The sequence below is a fragment of the Cebus imitator genome, unplaced genomic scaffold (genome assembly GCF_001604975.1).
Source record: "Cebus imitator isolate Cc_AM_T3 unplaced genomic scaffold, Cebus_imitator-1.0 Scaffold76, whole genome shotgun sequence".
In the NCBI taxonomy this organism is placed as follows: Eukaryota; Metazoa; Chordata; class Mammalia; order Primates; family Cebidae; genus Cebus; species Cebus imitator.
Window position 1 is genome coordinate 10,812,461 of NW_016107391.1, and position 16,525 is coordinate 10,828,985.

A 16,525-nucleotide genomic window follows, 5' to 3' on the forward strand; every position below is an offset into this window, starting at 1 on the left:
CAATTCTCCTGCCTCAGCCTCCTGAGTAGCTGGGATTACAGGCACACACCACCATGCCCAGCTAATTTTTTGTATTTTTAGTAGAGACGGGGTTTCACCATGTTGACCAGGGTGGTCTCGATCTGTTGACCTCATGATCCACCCGCCTCGGCCTCCCAAAGTGCTGGGATTACAGGCTTGAGCCACCGCGCCCGGCCGGCGTGTATTTCTTTTATTGACCCTTCACACTCTGTGTGTACCCTGGGGAGAAAGGAGATTTAGTCTTGATATCTTCTTCACAGATATAAAGGAATTACATCTTTAAATAATCATACCAGAAGATGGTACATGGTCACAGGGAAGACAAGCTTATTTTAATAATTCTAACAGGAGAGAGAACCTTCCAGAGCTTGCTTCAGTTTCCAGGTTCTAAGTTTCATCCCACTCTGCAGGGCTCTTTCTTGCCTCTGTGGCAATTATGTACAGTGATGTCAAACCTGAGTTTGAACCATGATTCTGTCCTCCACTCTAGCTGTATTACTACAAGTAATTTATTTATATGGTCTGGTTTCCTGTAAGATGAGAAAAAGACCATCTAGGCTGAGGCAGGCAGAGCACCTGAGGTCAGGAGTTCAAGACTAACCTGGCCAAAATGGTGAAACTCATCTCTATTAAAAAATACAAAAAAGGCTGGACGTGGTGGCTCACGCCTGTAATCCCAGCACTTTGGGAGGCCAACGTGGTCAGATCACCTGAGGTCAGGGGTTCGAGACCAGCCTGGCCAACATGGAGAAACACTGTCTCTAGTAAAAAATGCAAAATTAGCCGGGCGTGCTGGCGGATGCCTATAATCCTAGCTACTCAGGAGGCTGAGACAGAATGGCTTGAACCCAGGAGGCAGAGGTTGCAGTGAGCTGAGATCACGCCATTGCATTCCAGCGTGGGCAACAAGAGCAAAACTCCATCTCAAAAAATACCAAAAAAATTAGCCAGTTTTAATGGCACACGCCTGTAGTCCCAGCTACTCAGGAGGCTGAGGCAGGAGAATCACTTGAACCCAGGAGGCAGAGGTTGCAGTGAACTGAGATCATGCCATTGCACCCCAACTTGGGCGACAAGAGTAAAACTCCATCTCAGTAAAAGAAAAAGGACCATCTATTTTAGGAGCCACTTACATAGTTTAAATGAAATCATGTTTATAAAGTCTGATGTTTGGTAAGTGTTTAGTGAATTGGAATGCCTCTTTTCTTTCTCTCCTGCCACTTCAGGACACCATAGCTCCATTACTCGCTCTTTTCATCCTCACGTAGCTGAGACTGGTTAGATTTTTTTCATTTCAGATTTTACTGAAGCTTAATAAAAATGAAACAGGAGATATAAACAGCATATATAGTAGGTATATTTATAAAACACAGATTTTGATCCTGTTGTAGCTCATATATAATTTTGTGCTGCACACAGATCTGTGTCATTGCTTTCCTTGTCTGTATGGTCCTGTCCAAAGTGCCCCTTATCAGATCTTGAGGTGTAGGATAAGCCACAGTGCCTCCAGTCAGACAGATAGTCCGAATGAACAGTATCCATATGCTCCTAATGCTCTTTCAGGAACACCTTACCCCTCAGAGACTGCTCAGAGGTCCATCCTGTTATAGATGACTAACTAGCAGGATCTGATTTGGCATTTTATGCCCAAATGTGACTTCTGGGAAGAGGTATTAGGGACAGAAATTCCTCCATTGCTCTTATTCCCCACAGAAAACCTGCACTCAGCCCTCGAACGGAGAAGTCTTTTTTCCATTGTCTTTTATTGTGTAGCTAACAATTGAACACCATATTTATAGATTTGTGAGCATCTCGTAGTAATGTTTAGAATTCTAAGAAGCCTGAAGAAATTATTTTCTTCAGAATTGTTTCAGCTTGTTCTTGCATTTGTACTATCAAAACCCCAACCAAATATGATCCTTCTATTTCTGTAGATAGGTTTTTGCCAGTAATCTAAGATTGAACAAATCTGTCATTACACTCAGAATAAATTATTAGAATCTGTACCTGGTTCTTATTAAACTTTGAGATTAGTTCTATACATATACCTAGTGAATGTACTATTTGTATGCTCTATTTGGTTTTTACTAAGCTTTTTCTTAGTAAAATCTACCTTACAATTCTAGACCTATGTAGTTACTTTACAGAAATAATTCTGGTTACCTGATATTTTTGTCATATTTTTCCTTATGATTTTACCAGCTTGGCTTCCTTTCAACAGTTTTTTGTTTTTGTTTTTATCACCAGCTTGTTCTGACGAAGTTAATCTTTCTCCTGCATTCTGTCTTGCAATAATTTGTGTGTATATGCTAGATTTCAATTTTTCAGATATTATCAAGATGTTAGAATTTTTAAATAATGAAATATTATGTAAACAAGGCTAATTTTGATTGATCATGTCAGGGTTTTTGCATCTCTCCCTCCAGTTGGCAATATCGTATCTGATCACAGCAGCAAGATCAGTGGCCAGAGCTGCCCCGGAATAGGTGGGGCTTACTTGCAAAAGAAAATCCTTCAGATTACCAGGAGCACAGCCAAAAGAACAGACAGTACTGAGAAGGCCACTGAGGAGAATAGAGACAGGACAAGTTGTGAGAACACAACCAGAAAAAGAACGGCATCCCCGTTTAGAAGACTTAGGGAAAGAATGCTTTCAAGGGAGAGACTAGTCGACAGCAAAAAAGATGACACAGATCACAATCAAGCTACAGAAAGCTGTGAGAAAGTGAAGGATGTTGGAAGCAACATCAAAGATGAGAAAGGGAGTGCCATCTTCAATTCAAATAGCGAAGGCAACAGTAACACTTTAAACTGTTTCTATACACGATTCAAGTCTAAAAGGAGGAAGACACTCTGATGAAATGAAGTTTCTTATTTAATTTTAGTGTTTAGTTTGTTTTCAGTTATTAATGTATAATTAAACCATTTGTCAAAGCTTAGGCAGACAACTTAGTAAGATATTATTTATAAACATTTTTAAATGCTTCATTTGTACATATGTTATTTTACTAATGTATTGAGTTAGTAAACTTTATACCCTTGTTTTCTGTAGTTGAACTTTATTTTCTACTGTTAGCTGGATCTGTGAGTGAAATAGGTAGAGGAGGCTTTTTTATCCTCTACTTTTTACATGCCTTTGATTGGGGCAGAGGGGACTAGTCTAACATAGCAATTTCAGAATCATCTAGGAAACTTGTTTAAAAATGCAATTACTGGCGGGGCATGGTGGCTCATGCCTGTAATCCCAGCACTTTGAGAGGCCGAGGTGGGCGGATCACAAGGTCAAGAGATCAAGACTATCCTGGCCAAAATGGTGAAACCCCGTCTCTACTAAAAAAAAAAAATAAATAAATACAAAAATTAGCAGAGCGTGGTGGCGCATGCCTGTAGTCCCAGCTACTCGGGAGTCTGAGGCAAGAGAATCACTTGAACCCGGGGGGCAGAGGCTGTGGTGAGTGGAGATTGCGCCACTGTACTCTAGCCTGGCAACAGAGCAAGACTCCATCTCAAAAAAAAAAAATGCAATTTCTGTGTCCCACCCCAGACTTCATAAACTTGAATTGCCAGAAATGGGATCTGGAATGTTTATTTTAATTGGCTTGCCAGGTGGTTCTTAGTATTATTATATTTGAGGAATACTGATCAAACACACATAGGAATGAAATTATTTTTAAAACAATGAAGCAAGAATATTTTGTAGAGCAATGATTTTTTTTTTCCTTTGGGGGAAGAAGGTATTTATTTTTTTTTTTTTAATTTACTTACTACATCCATTTTCTTGGTCCTCTTGAAAATTGACTATGGATACTGACAAATAGCAGTGATCCCAAGTTCAGAGATAGAGAAGTCAGAAGACTGGCTTGTCTTGTCTTATCCTGTTCCTGGCCATATAATCCAAAAATAAATCACACATTTTCTGGGCCTTTTTCTCTTTGAAATAGTTAATGAAATGACTTAATAAAATTACTGTGCAGCAAATTTTTCCTTAAATGACTTGAGTTATATGTAAATACCTCTAAGATCCTTAAACAGAGAAGGACTTTGAAACTAAGGATGTTGTCATCCTCTTTCTGCATGAAGATGAGGCCCTGAGAATTCCAATAACATACCTAAAGCCTGTGATTCTTCCTAATGACATTTCTAGGGATTGGTCCAAAGGTCACATGTCTACTAAAACCCTGCTCTCCTCTGAGCAAGAAAATACTTTTTACTTCTTAGAGACCCTCCTCTTGTTGGAATTACTGGGGCATTTTCTTTTTATTTCTAAATAAAAATTTGATTTTTTCCAATTATCAAAATAGATTATTATGTACGTTAGCCATTCTGTTTGCAGATTTGTTTTTGGGTCCTTCACCTCACTGCATCCCTACCTCTTCATTCCAAAGAATACAGAACATCTCTCTAGTTGTCTGCTGTGCAGAAAATCATAGAACATGTAGATGCTGTTTTTTTCTGTAACACATTATTAAAAATGTATCCACTCAGCTGTTTAATATTCTGCAAAGGTGATGAAGAAAAAGGAAACTAAGTATGGCATTAAGTTTAAACCTAAAACAATTTAAAAAACGGAAACAGGCTGAGCTCAGTGGCTCACACGTGTAATCCCAGCACTTTGGGAGGCTGAGGCAGGAGGATCGCTTGCCAGCCTGGGCAACATGAGACCTCATTTCTGCAAAACGTTTAAATATGAACTGGGTGTGGTGGTGCAAACCTGTAGTCCCACCTACTCAGGGCTGAGGCAAGAGGATCACTTGAGCCCAGGAGTTCAAAGCTGCAGTGAGCTATGATCATGCTACCGCACTGTAGCCTAGGTGACAGAGCAGGACCCTGTATCTAAAAAATAAAAATAATCTAAAACAGTGACTCTCAACTCAAGACAAGACTTCTTAGGTGGCGTTTGCAGAATTTCTGGGGTAAGTATATATAGTTTGATAAAGCAAAAATGTAGTTCTTTCCCTTGAATCTTGGACTCCCACCTCTATCCTTACTTCAAGATGGTATATTGGATTCAGATCAGGTCATGAAATGATCATATTAATTAATCAAAGGAAGAAACCCTAAAGACATCTACTTTCTAAATATTTGTAGTTCTTAATTTGTTAAATGATTGTAGCTGTGGGAGAGCCTGAGACAGATATACCTTTAAACTAGTTTTCTTAGTAATACTAGACTTTGTCTTTTTCTTGAATGCAGAGTTGGATTGGTGTGGTATGGATAGGTAGATTAATGGATATGTAGGGGAATGTGTGGAGAAAATTGGTACCATTAGATCTACGTAGATGGAAACTAAAATTCCCTCTACTTTGTCTTCTGTTATTTTTGTTTTTGTTTCTTTTCATCCTTTCCGCTACTACCTCCACTATTTGTTCCCTTTTTTTTGTAGTTTGATCAGTGCTCTTTTCTCATTCAGGTTACACACTTACTCCATCAGCTAAATCCGACAACTTGTCTGACTCCAGCCATAGTGAGATTTCTTCACGGTCCAGCATCGTGAGCAATTGTTCTGTTGACTCCATGCCTGCAGCTCTACAGGATGAACGGTGTTCCTCTCAGGCCCTGGTAATCCCTGAATCCACTGGGGCATTGGAAAAGACAGAGCACCCTTCAGGGATAGGAGATCATAGTCAACATGGCCCTGGGTAAGCATCGTTGTCTGTATTTATAACACAAAACCCAAGCCAAGTGGCCACTGCAAGCAGTGCTTCCCAACTTGACCTTGAACTTCCCGTGGAGTAATTGCAGAGTTATCCATAAAAGAATATGTGGGCCAAGCACATATTCTCTGTTCTGAATATGTAAATAAGCACTGTTTTGAAAGACTTATGGGTGTTCATTTTTAAAGTGTTACTAAATTCAAATAACTTTTTATCATTATGTATCTTCCCAATGAATAAGAACTCGAAGTGCAGCTGCTGTTCACATAGGCGAGATAATTTTTGAAATTCTGGCTGCTAAGTTATAAGTTATCAAAAAGGTTGTGTATTAGAAAGTGCCTCCAGTGCTGTGTACATTGTAGACAAGTTGGGAGAGTAGGACTAGCCCTTGATCCCTGTTCTCTGAAAGTGTAATTTGGGGAGTAAGAATAATCGCTTAGCAAAAGTTAATTCTTTAAAAAATGTTAATTCTAAATTTCTATTTAGAATCAAACAACATGGAAATCTTTGAGAACGATTATTCTAATAAATATTGTGAAATCTAGTCTACTTTAATATGAAAAATTTAAGATAAAGTATTACCACATTTATAAAGGTTAAACTATGATCTCTACACCAGAGGTCAGCACATGTTTTCTATAAAAGTTAAAGAGTAAGCATTTTAGACTTAACAGGCCATAAGGCCTCTGTCACAACTATTCTGGTATTACACCAGAACAGCCATAGACAACACATAAACAAATGGCATGACTGTGTCCCACTAAAACTTTATTTACAAAAACGAGCAGAGAGACCACCAGATTTGGCCCTGGCCTGCCGTTTGCTAGCCCCAAGGTTTTACAAACTTCTTTTGTGAAGGGCCAGGTAGTAAATATTTTCACCTTCACAAGCTGCATATGGTCTCTGTCACAAATTTTTCCTTTGCTTTAACCTTTTAAAAGGTTTAAAACAAAACAAAACAAAACTATTCTTTGCTCCAGACCATACAAAAACAGGCTGTTGACTAAACTTGGCCCATGAGCTTTAGTTTAGGGACCCCTGCTATAAATGATTCATTTCATAGGTAATTGGGAAGTTGCTGTTTACTTGTCACTGTACTGGGCTAACCTCAGAGGTACATTGAAAAATAAAATATGATTCTCCAAGTTGGCAACTCGTAATTCTATATGCATGGACGGTAGTCTAATATTGTAATGACAAGAATGAATATGTATGCTTAATGTTATTCATTTTAAATCTCATCTTTGCATTTTCATTTAAAATCAGTTCAAGAAAAATACTTGCCAGGCATACCTGTAGTCCATCCCTGCTACTAGGGAGGCTGAAGCAGGAGGATCGCTTGAGCCCTGGAGTTAAAGACTACAGTGCACCATGATCATGCCTGTAAATAGCCACTGCCATCCAGTCTGGGCAACAGAGTGATACCCTGTCTTAAAAATAATAATTAAAATTTTTAAATTTAAAAAGAAAAATGCTAAGGAAACTTTGCTAAGCATTTCAGTTTCTTCACTGTATCTTCCTGAGTGTTAACTAAATACTTGAAGAAATTTAGTGATGAATGATGATAATATAATTTTTTTACAAGGTTATTTTGGCATGAACACTTGTAGTAAGTGTTCTACAGTTTCTCATAGGCAGTAATAACTTAAAGCAGAAAGAAGAAAGTTTTTCCAGCAAGCCTGTAAACTCTTGATTGTACATTATCTCCAATTTTAGGTGGATACTCTTGAAGCCATCTCTAATCAAGTGTTTAGCTGTCTCATCGTCTGTGAGCAATGAAGAGATTTCTCACGAGCATATCATTATAGAAGCAGCTGACAGTGGTCGTGGAAGTTGGACTTCATGTTCAAGCAGCTCCCATGACAACTTCCAAAGCCTTCCAAACCCAAAAAGCTGGGATTTTTTGAACTCTTACAGACATACCCATTTGGATGACCCCATTGCTGAAGTTGAACCCACTGACTGTGAGCCCTATTCCTGTCCTAAAAGCTGCTCTAGAACTTGTGGGCAGTGTAAAGGAAGCCTAGAAACAAATCAGTTGAGAAAGAGTTGGGCCTCCTCCACTTCTTTGTCTGACACGTATGAACCAAACTATGGGACAGTTAAACGGAGAGTATTGGAGAGCACCCGAGCTGAGTCATCTGAAGGCTTAGACCCCAAGGATGCCACTGACACAGTTTACAAAACTGTCACATCAAGTACAGACAAGGGCTTGATTGGTAAGTTGTGTTTTTGTTATCTTTGGCATTTAGAGATTAAGTAGTCAAAAAATGGCTTTGGGATATCCTAGCCCTGGATTTTATCACAAAAATTAATTCTTTCACAATCTTTCTGTCCTCCCTTCACAAATAAATTCTTTCCCAAAAATTCATGGTTTCTCAAAGACTTTGGAGCAGATATTCAAGCTATTAAAATGAAAAGTCTGATGTGAAGGTATTTAATTAGAGGGACAAGTTTGTCCTTTGTTTTTAAGATCTTTTTGGTTTCATTGAGGAATATCGCATCAATATGCAGTAGTAATAAAGGGATTATTCTCTTTATCACCTCATAAATTGTTTGGACCACAATGACTATGCATACGTGGTAGAAACATTGAATCTGCTATTGATTTTAGGTAGTAAAGGTGAGAGAAACATGATAAAGAAGTCCAGAACATTTTTTAGTATACTCTCTGGTGTACATCGTCAGTATGCCAACTCCTGTTTGTGAATCCATTTGAAGCTTTCTTAATAAACTCTTTTTTTAGTATTTGGCCATCAGATACTTTTTAAAAATTTCTTTCCTGAATTGTATAAATATCTGGATATAAAACTCCTGCTTTTCTACTTATATGGAATTACTGTAGTTTGAATTAATATCATATTCAACTCTTGTGAATTTATAGAATAGTCATGGTGTCCCATTTAATTGCAAAAAAAATGTGAAGGTGAAATGTGCTCATTTTATAGTTTTTGTCAAATTTTATTTTAGGTTGAGTTTTTAGCTCATTCATTTTTTCCAAGTTTTGTCTTTGTTTTGTTTTGTTTTGTTTTGTTGAGTTGAGACATAGTCTTGCTCTGTCTCCCAGACTGGAGTGCAGTGGCATAATCTCATGAGGCACCGTGCACGGATCAAGGTTTTTTATTAAAGCCTTTTGGGTAACCATTTCTTGAACATATGTGTATACAGAGATATAAAAATATTTTTCTTGTCCATTTACGAATATAGTTTTTCTAATCATTAGTGAGTATGGGTAAATCATTTACATTCTTTTTCTTGTTATTAGCAACCTCCTCACCTCCATCACCTCACCCATCCCATCCTTAAATGGGAATGGAAATCTTTTCTGACCTTGATAGTACATGCAAATTTTACTGGTAAAATTCTAGAAAATTCAATATGGACAAACCAGATTCTCGAATGGTAAAGTTAATATTCGAATTATTTTATATCTTTTTAAGTGTATTCTGCTTGTATACAGACTGTTTTTGTGTTTTAAAAGTCACTTGCATAATCAAGATACTCAGAGCCATTTTCCCTGTGGGTCTTATGAGCCAGTCTTAATTTCTTGGAACTTCATCTTTAACCTGTTTATGATGCTTTTTGAAGCTTTGCCTTAGTCTCAGGGCTTACAGATTTAAGTAAGAGGATTTAAAGTCATTATTTTTAATGTCCGCTAAAAATCAGAGTAATTTAAGTTAAATTTTCAAAAATTGTTTTTTTTCTTCTCAACTTAATTACAAAGCAGAAGTTAGAAGTAAAGTTTTTTTGTTTTTGTTCTTGTTTTTGAGACAGAGTCTCACTCTGTCACCCAAGCTGGAGTACAGTGGCGTGACCCGTCAGCCTCCTGAGTAGCTGGAATTAGGCGCCCACCACCATGCCCAGCTAATTTTTGTATTTTTAGTAGAGACAAGGCTTCAAACATGTTGGCCAGGCTTGTCTCAAACTTCTGTCCTCAGGTGATCCACCCACTTCAACCTCCAAAGTGCTGGGATTACAGGTTTGAGCCACCTGCCCCTGGCCAGAAATAAAGTTCTTGAAGGAATTAGTTCCTCCATACCAGCAAAGTTAAAGTTTAAATACTAGGACTGAGAACTAGTCTGCCCAGGAGTGCCAGAAAACTGGTTCATGTCTCAGGAAGAAGGTAAAATAGCCCTTAAACATATGGCCCAAACATCATTTTTAAGTAAACTCTCCCAGTTTACAGAGAATAGATGTTTAGGGTGAACTTTGAAATGTTTCTGACATCTTTAGGGCTGGGTATGACTTCAGGAGTTGTCCTGCCCTTCTGTGATATGGGGCTGAACTGCAGAAGGAAGCTTGTCATCAGTGTCATCTACTTCAACTCTCTCGTCCTATTTAATATTTACAGGATTTAATATAATTGTTTATATATTTTAAAAATAAGTTTATTCAGCTTTTGGAAAATGTTTTTAATCTGCCATCATTCAAGTTTATTCATCTGTCTGTTTTTAAGTTCTATTTTGTCATTGTAATAAGTTTATGGGATTTTTTCATTTCTTATCTTTTTCATTAACATTTTCATTGCTTATTTTTCATGCCAGTGTACTGTGTCACCTCACCCAAGAAGGATGATAGGTATAGGGAGCCACCTCCCACTCCTCCAGGATATTTGGGGATTTCTTTAGCGGACCTAAAGGAAGGACCCCACCCACACCTAAAACCTCCAGATTATAGTGTGGCAGTGCAGAGGTCAAAGATGATGCATAACAGCCTCTCTAGATTGCCACCAGCTTCTCTCAGTAGCAACCTCGCGGCCTGTGTTCCATCGAAGATTGTAACTCAGCCTCAGAGGCATAATTTGCAGCCATGCCATCCTAAACTAGCAGATGTGACTGATGCAGATAGCGAAGCAGATGGTATGTTGACAACCTCTCTTAATGGCTCATAAATGAATTGCTGAACACATTAAATGGTCTTTACTCTGGTATTTTATGGTAATTTGTAATTGTTTCTTTAAATGCCTTAGAAATCCTGTTAAAAAGTAAGAAGTAAGAAAAAGTAAGATGTTCAGGCTGGACACAGTGGCTCCTAGCACTTTGGGAGGCCGAGGAGGGCGAATCATGGGAGGTCAGGCGTTCAAGACCAGCCTGACCAACATGGAGAAACCGCATCTCTACTAAAAATAATACAGAATTAGCTGGGCATGGTAGCAAATACCTGTAATCCCAGCTACCCTGGAGGCTGAGGCAGGAGAATTGCTTGAGCCCTGGAGTCAGAGGTTGCGGTGAGCCAGGATCACACCATTGCACCCTAGCCTGGGCAACGAGTGAAACTGTCTTTAAAAAAATGTTTCTAAATATGATAGTGTAGGGAGAGTGTTTTGGTTTTGTTTTGTTTTTCAAGACAGGGTCTCGTTTTGTTGCCCAGGCTAGGGTACAGTGGCACAATCATGGTTCATTGCAGCCTCAAACTCCTGGGCTCAGGCAGTCCTCCCAGCTCATCCTCCCAGGTAGCTGGGACTACAGGTGCATACCTCCATGCCTGGCTCATTGTTAAATTTTTCCTTTGTAGTGACAGGGTCTTACTGTATTGACCAGGCTGGTTTTGAACTCCTGGCCTGAAGCAATCTTCCCACCCCACCTCCCAAAGTGCTGGAATTACAGATGTGAGCCACCACACCCAACCAATCGTGTGAGGTTTTTTTTTTATTTGTTCAGACAGGGTCTTGCTGTGTCACCCAAGCTGGAGTGCAGTGGCTTGATCATGGCTCACTGGAGCCTCAACTTCCTCGTCTCAGGAAATTCTCCCTCCTCAGCCTCCTAAGTAGCTGGGACTAATAGGCACATGTCATCACACTTGGCTGATTTTTTCTATTTGAGACAGCATTTAACCATGTTGCATAGGCTGCTGGTCTTGAACTTCTGGGCTCAAGCAGTCTGCCAGCCTCAGTCTCCCACAAAGCTGGGGTTACAGGTGTGAGCCACTATACCCAGCACTTACGGTGTTTTGTTTTGTTTTTTTTTAATGAAAAGGGCAAGCTGCTTATTTCTGTGTGCCCGGTACCCCATGGCTCACATGCAATATTCTTATCTTTGATAAAACAGTGGCTCAATCTAATGGGATAATTTTGAGAAAAAGCAGTTAACATTAATGGAATTGTTTTACATTAATGCATGGAAACTTGAAACTGTATTTTAAATGCCAAATTATCCAAAATGATGCTGTTGATACAGTTCCTTTTATTAGCAAAGCTCTTGACTTTGTATGTGAGCCAATAGTTTGAGAAATTATTGTTTTATTGAAAATAAATGAAATTATATGCTTTTAAACAAGAGCAATAAAGTGACTAAAAACTATAACAGTTTATTTTCAACCTTCATTGTGATCAGAAATCATAGGTATTATAATAAAATCTGGGCCTTGATGCAGTGTTTGAGAGGATTTCTTTGTTGACATTGATTTTCTAACCAGATAACTAGATTGTAGTTGATCTCATTAATATGCTGATCTGCCAGTTAATTATATTTTTATTATTTTCAGAAAATGAACAAGTTTCAGCAGTCTAGCCTTCAGATGACCTACTTGAAAACCACTGAAAGTCATTGAGGAGTGGGCAGAACCACTTCATGATTCTGCAGGCCATTGCTAACAAACAATTCACTGCTACAACTAGTCCAATGGTTTTATTCCCTCTACGCCAAGCAATGAAATACCCTGAGTTATGCTTCCTTTCACTTAATTTCTGCAGATGAATAGTTTCCTGAGCTATGGATGCTGTGCCTGGATACCAGTCTCCAATTTGCACGCCAGAACTGCCTTGGGACCACAGTTACAGAAAAAATTTAAACTCAGAGAGATCCTTGTGTACATTGCTATAGACTTTTCTTTAACAAGTTATTTTAAAGATAGTGGCATTATTATTTCCAAGCCATAGCTTGGGCTGAAGGACAAATTGAAAGTGTCTGCCAATACCAAGGATATTCTTGTATATTTGAAAAATAACTTATTATTTGAATTGTTGTGGTTTTGTTTGTATTTGAGAGTTCTTGTTAGCTGAAGTTCATGTGTGAGGTCATAAAACTGTCTCTGGTCTGACCAAACAGAAGTCATCTTTACAGAGATGATATGCTTGATCTACATAGAGACATGACTTGATCTGTAGAACCAATGCAATGTATGTCTCAGTTTGAGAGAAATAGGAAGCCCTTTGCAGTTGAGGTGTTAGGAACCTGCTGGTCATGGTGTGAAAGGCCAAATGAAGCTGCCATGGGGTTTCTTGTCAGTCATTTGGGAAAGGGGAGGGAGTAGTTTGGGGAGGAGGGTGGGAACCCTAAATTCCAAAGAATGAAATTTTGGTGTTAAATTACATGTATACAAATTGTTTCCTAAGTGAAAGTTATGCTGCATCAAATTGTAACTAAAAGTATAGATCCAATAAATAGAGAATGGGTTCTAGAGAGTTCTAGTCTATAGAAACCCAAAACTAAAATCTCTCCTAACACAAGTATGGAATACTTTTTTAAAAGAAATTTTTATCATAGGTGTTGTAATCATGAAGGTAAATTTGACTTTATGCAGTGTTCTGCAGCTTGCCACCCCCACATCTCATAGCACCAGATTGTGTCTGACCTTACATACCCTGCAGTACAATTTTGTGGGAGAAAGAGGAGCTGGAGTTATAGAAATGATTGTCTCTTGGTTCTCAGTTTTTAGCCCTTGAGAGGACATACTTTTCCAGCCTCATGGGCATGGCACTCTTAATTAAAATTTCAGTGACTGTTTACTGAATGAGGTAGATTTTTCACATTTTTGCAAATTAAATATAATGTTTTCTACATATTGTTTAATTTTTTCAATTAGTGTAAAGACAAGTGGAATTTTAATAAACTTCTGTAACTACCAAAAGAAAAAAAAAGCCAAAGCCATTAACATGCACTACCCAGATCAACTTGGAGCCAAAATGGGTTTACCTTGAATGGCTGTCCATATGTGTCCACATAAGATTTAGTTGGTTTGTGACCTCCTTTGTAGAAATTTGTTGTCTTTCCCTAGCTGTCTTCACTCTATCTTCCTGCCTGTCCCCCTTCATTTTGAAATCGCAAATCAATTTTAAGTGGTAAATGGTGGTAGTTCATTTTTCCCATCAAAATGATTTATATTTATTTTAGGAATAATAGCATGTCTGAAAAATTCCTGTGGTAAAGAAACATTAATCTGAAACTTAAGCCTTAGAAATTAATCCCAGGTGTGCTAGAATGAGGCCTGGTGGTTCCATAGCTTTCTAGATACTTTGAAATGGGAAATAACTTAAACCAAAAATCCCTAGTTTGAAAGTTACACTCAAGTGACTTGGCCTATAAACAGTGGTCTTCTGATTATAAATGTTTTCCTTCACTAATATACATAATTTTGTTTTCATGGCCACAGAAAAACATAGTGAAACATATTTTTACTAAACCCCCTTTTTTAAATCAAGTTCAGATGTCTACTCACCATTTTATATTCGTTTCTCCAGAAAAATATGCTGCTTTCATAATGTGTTTATTTAGCAGGTCTTTCAAAACGAATGGAAGCCTTACCTGTCTTTGTCCTTAATAGTGTAAATATCTTGCACAGAGAGTTGAGGCCTATGGTTTTGGACTTGCACCTTATAGCTGCCTTTCGTTTTATCTATCTAACTTTAACTGTGAGTGTTCAGATCAGCTGATCACATTGATCAGGAGCCAAAGCCAGATGCTTTGTAGTTTGTTATATATGTATTCCTTAAAAAATCATGAGGTTTTGATTTTTATATTTTAACTAAGAGTACATTCCTGCCTTCTCTTACTTTGTCATATGACTAGAACAAGTTCAGAAGCCTTAACTTGCATTTACTCCAATTCCAGATCTCCATTTGTTTTTGTTTTATAAATTTATAATTTTAATGAAGAGATTAGTGCCCTCTATTCCCACTACAACTATAAATCTGCCAAGACTATTGAAGCAGTTAACCCTCAGTGCAAACTTTTGCCAAATAGTAGGTTTCAACAAAACCTCTTCATGGTGAAAGATTTTTGAGAATTAGTAAATCTAGTACCTGATTCCATAAAATTTTATTACAGTAAATAATTCTCATTTACTCCAAATGATTACTTTCAATATGATCTTTGAGGAGAAAAAGCCTTTAATGAATTTTCTTGAGGGTGATAAGTAACATCATTGCCATCTACATCACCTCCTTGAGAATCTCTCCCAGGCTGATAATGTGATGGTAATCATGGGTGTTTCTAAGAACAAATCTAATTTTTATAAAATGTTCTTTCCTCTACAAAAAAGGGAGGAGGAGAAAAACCTTTCTTAAAACAATGATTATTTTGATACAATTTTAAGTTTCTAAAAAAGGTGATGTTAAAGTATATGTATTCCTTCAGCATTACCTTAAAGACTAGAAAAACAGGATAAATCTTACAGAAAAGTGTCACAGTGCATTTTCAAATTTCAACTTGAATCCTGGTTCATGTTTCACTTTTGTTGTTTATTTTTAAGGCTTCTTTAGTTTTGATACACAGAATGCAGTTGAACGTGATCTTTTAAAATTGAGACATATAAGCTAATCAGCAAAAGACAAAAACAAAACTGCACAGTTGTAATAATCAGATAGCAATTATACTGCACAATTCATTGATTGTATGCTATAACAAGCAATGTTTGTCTTCTATTTTTTGATACCTCTTACACTTACGTCTTTTAGAAAGACAGTGCCTCTGTATGCTTTTTGTATTTTTACCGAGTGTAAATATTTGTTATATTTTTGGTTAAGAGAATGTAAAAGTACCATTTATTATTATCATATCTACTAATACATTGATGGAATCAATAAAGAATCTACATTAATCTTCTCTGTACTTGATTATAAATATATGGAACAGATGAAATAATTACACCTTAGTCATTCAAGAGTACCAGTCTGGGACCTATATTGGTGTGAAGGCCGTATTTTTTAAGTATCCAGAACAATTGGAGTGGTCCATTTATTGTTGATGATGTCAAATCTGTGAAACACCATAGCTATTGTTTAGGTTTTAAAAATTGTGTTTGATGACACACCAAATAATAGTGGCTTAAATTCAGTTGGGGCGTTTGTGTTACTGTTGTTTGTTTGTTTGTTTTCTTCTTCTAATAGAATAGTCTACAGGTAAACTCTCCGGGGCTGATATTGTAACTCCTCCATGATGCTCTCAAGGATGGGGGAGGTGGAGGGCATGAAAAGGAAAGGCTTAGGGGAAAAGGTACAAATATGTGTCTTTCTACACAAAAAGAACAGTACAACATTTCCAGAAGCTCCATTTGCATGTTTCTACTTACATCCCACTAGTTAGACCTGTGTTGCATGACTGGTGGCTGCAAGGGTGCCTTGGAAATGATCTATTTTACTGAGCAATTGATGTTCCTCACAAATGTAGGATTCTTTTCAGTGAAGAAGGAAAAGAATCAATTTCAAATAGGCAGCTAGCTGGGTCTACCAAAGCATGCCTATTGCCCCCCCTTTGGGGCAATATATGTAAATACAGTCACTTCTTTTATGAGATTAGATCCCAGGACCCTGAAAAAGAAGAAGGAAATTCTGCTTTAGCTCTTCTTTATAAAATCACCTCTTAGTTTTCCCTTGGTACCCAGAGAATGTAACTCCCATTATAGCTAAGACTTTCACCTTCTTTCAGTTCACCCCATCTACACACACCAGGTTTTCCCAGGCCATTCTGCCCCCCAACCATTTCTCCAGTCTCACTAGTGTATTTCTTTACTTAGAAAATAGATTTCTCGGCCGTGCGTGGTGGCTCATGCCTGTAATCCTGGCACTTTGGGAGGCTAGGTGGGTGGATCACCTGAGGTCAGGAGTTTAAGACCAGCCTGGCCAACATAGTGAA

At 37.9% G+C, this 16,525-nt stretch overlaps 1 protein-coding gene across 12 annotated transcripts in view; it reads left to right on the plus strand.

Annotated features, from left to right (window-relative positions):
• Window positions 1-15,502, plus strand: part of RAPGEF6 (Rap guanine nucleotide exchange factor 6) — a 234,319-nt gene extending 218,817 nt beyond the window's left edge. For 6 of the 12 annotated variants that reach the window (XM_017532126.2, XM_017532129.2, XM_037739936.1 and 3 more), the window contains 4 exons: window positions 5,432-5,660; window positions 7,392-7,894; window positions 10,220-10,534; window positions 12,159-15,496. In XM_017532126.2, coding sequence (XP_017387615.1) covers window positions 5,432-5,660; window positions 7,392-7,894; window positions 10,220-10,534; window positions 12,159-12,184 — 1,073 coding nt within the window. In that variant the 3' untranslated portion in view covers window positions 12,185-15,496. Of the gene's footprint in view, window positions 1-2,447; window positions 2,998-5,431; window positions 5,661-7,391; window positions 7,895-10,219; window positions 10,535-12,158 lie in introns of those variants that run through there. The other 6 variants (XM_017532130.2, XM_017532127.2, XM_017532132.2 and 3 more) reach the window with 4 other exon arrangements.
• Window positions 15,503-16,525: the final 1,023 nt, after the last annotated feature.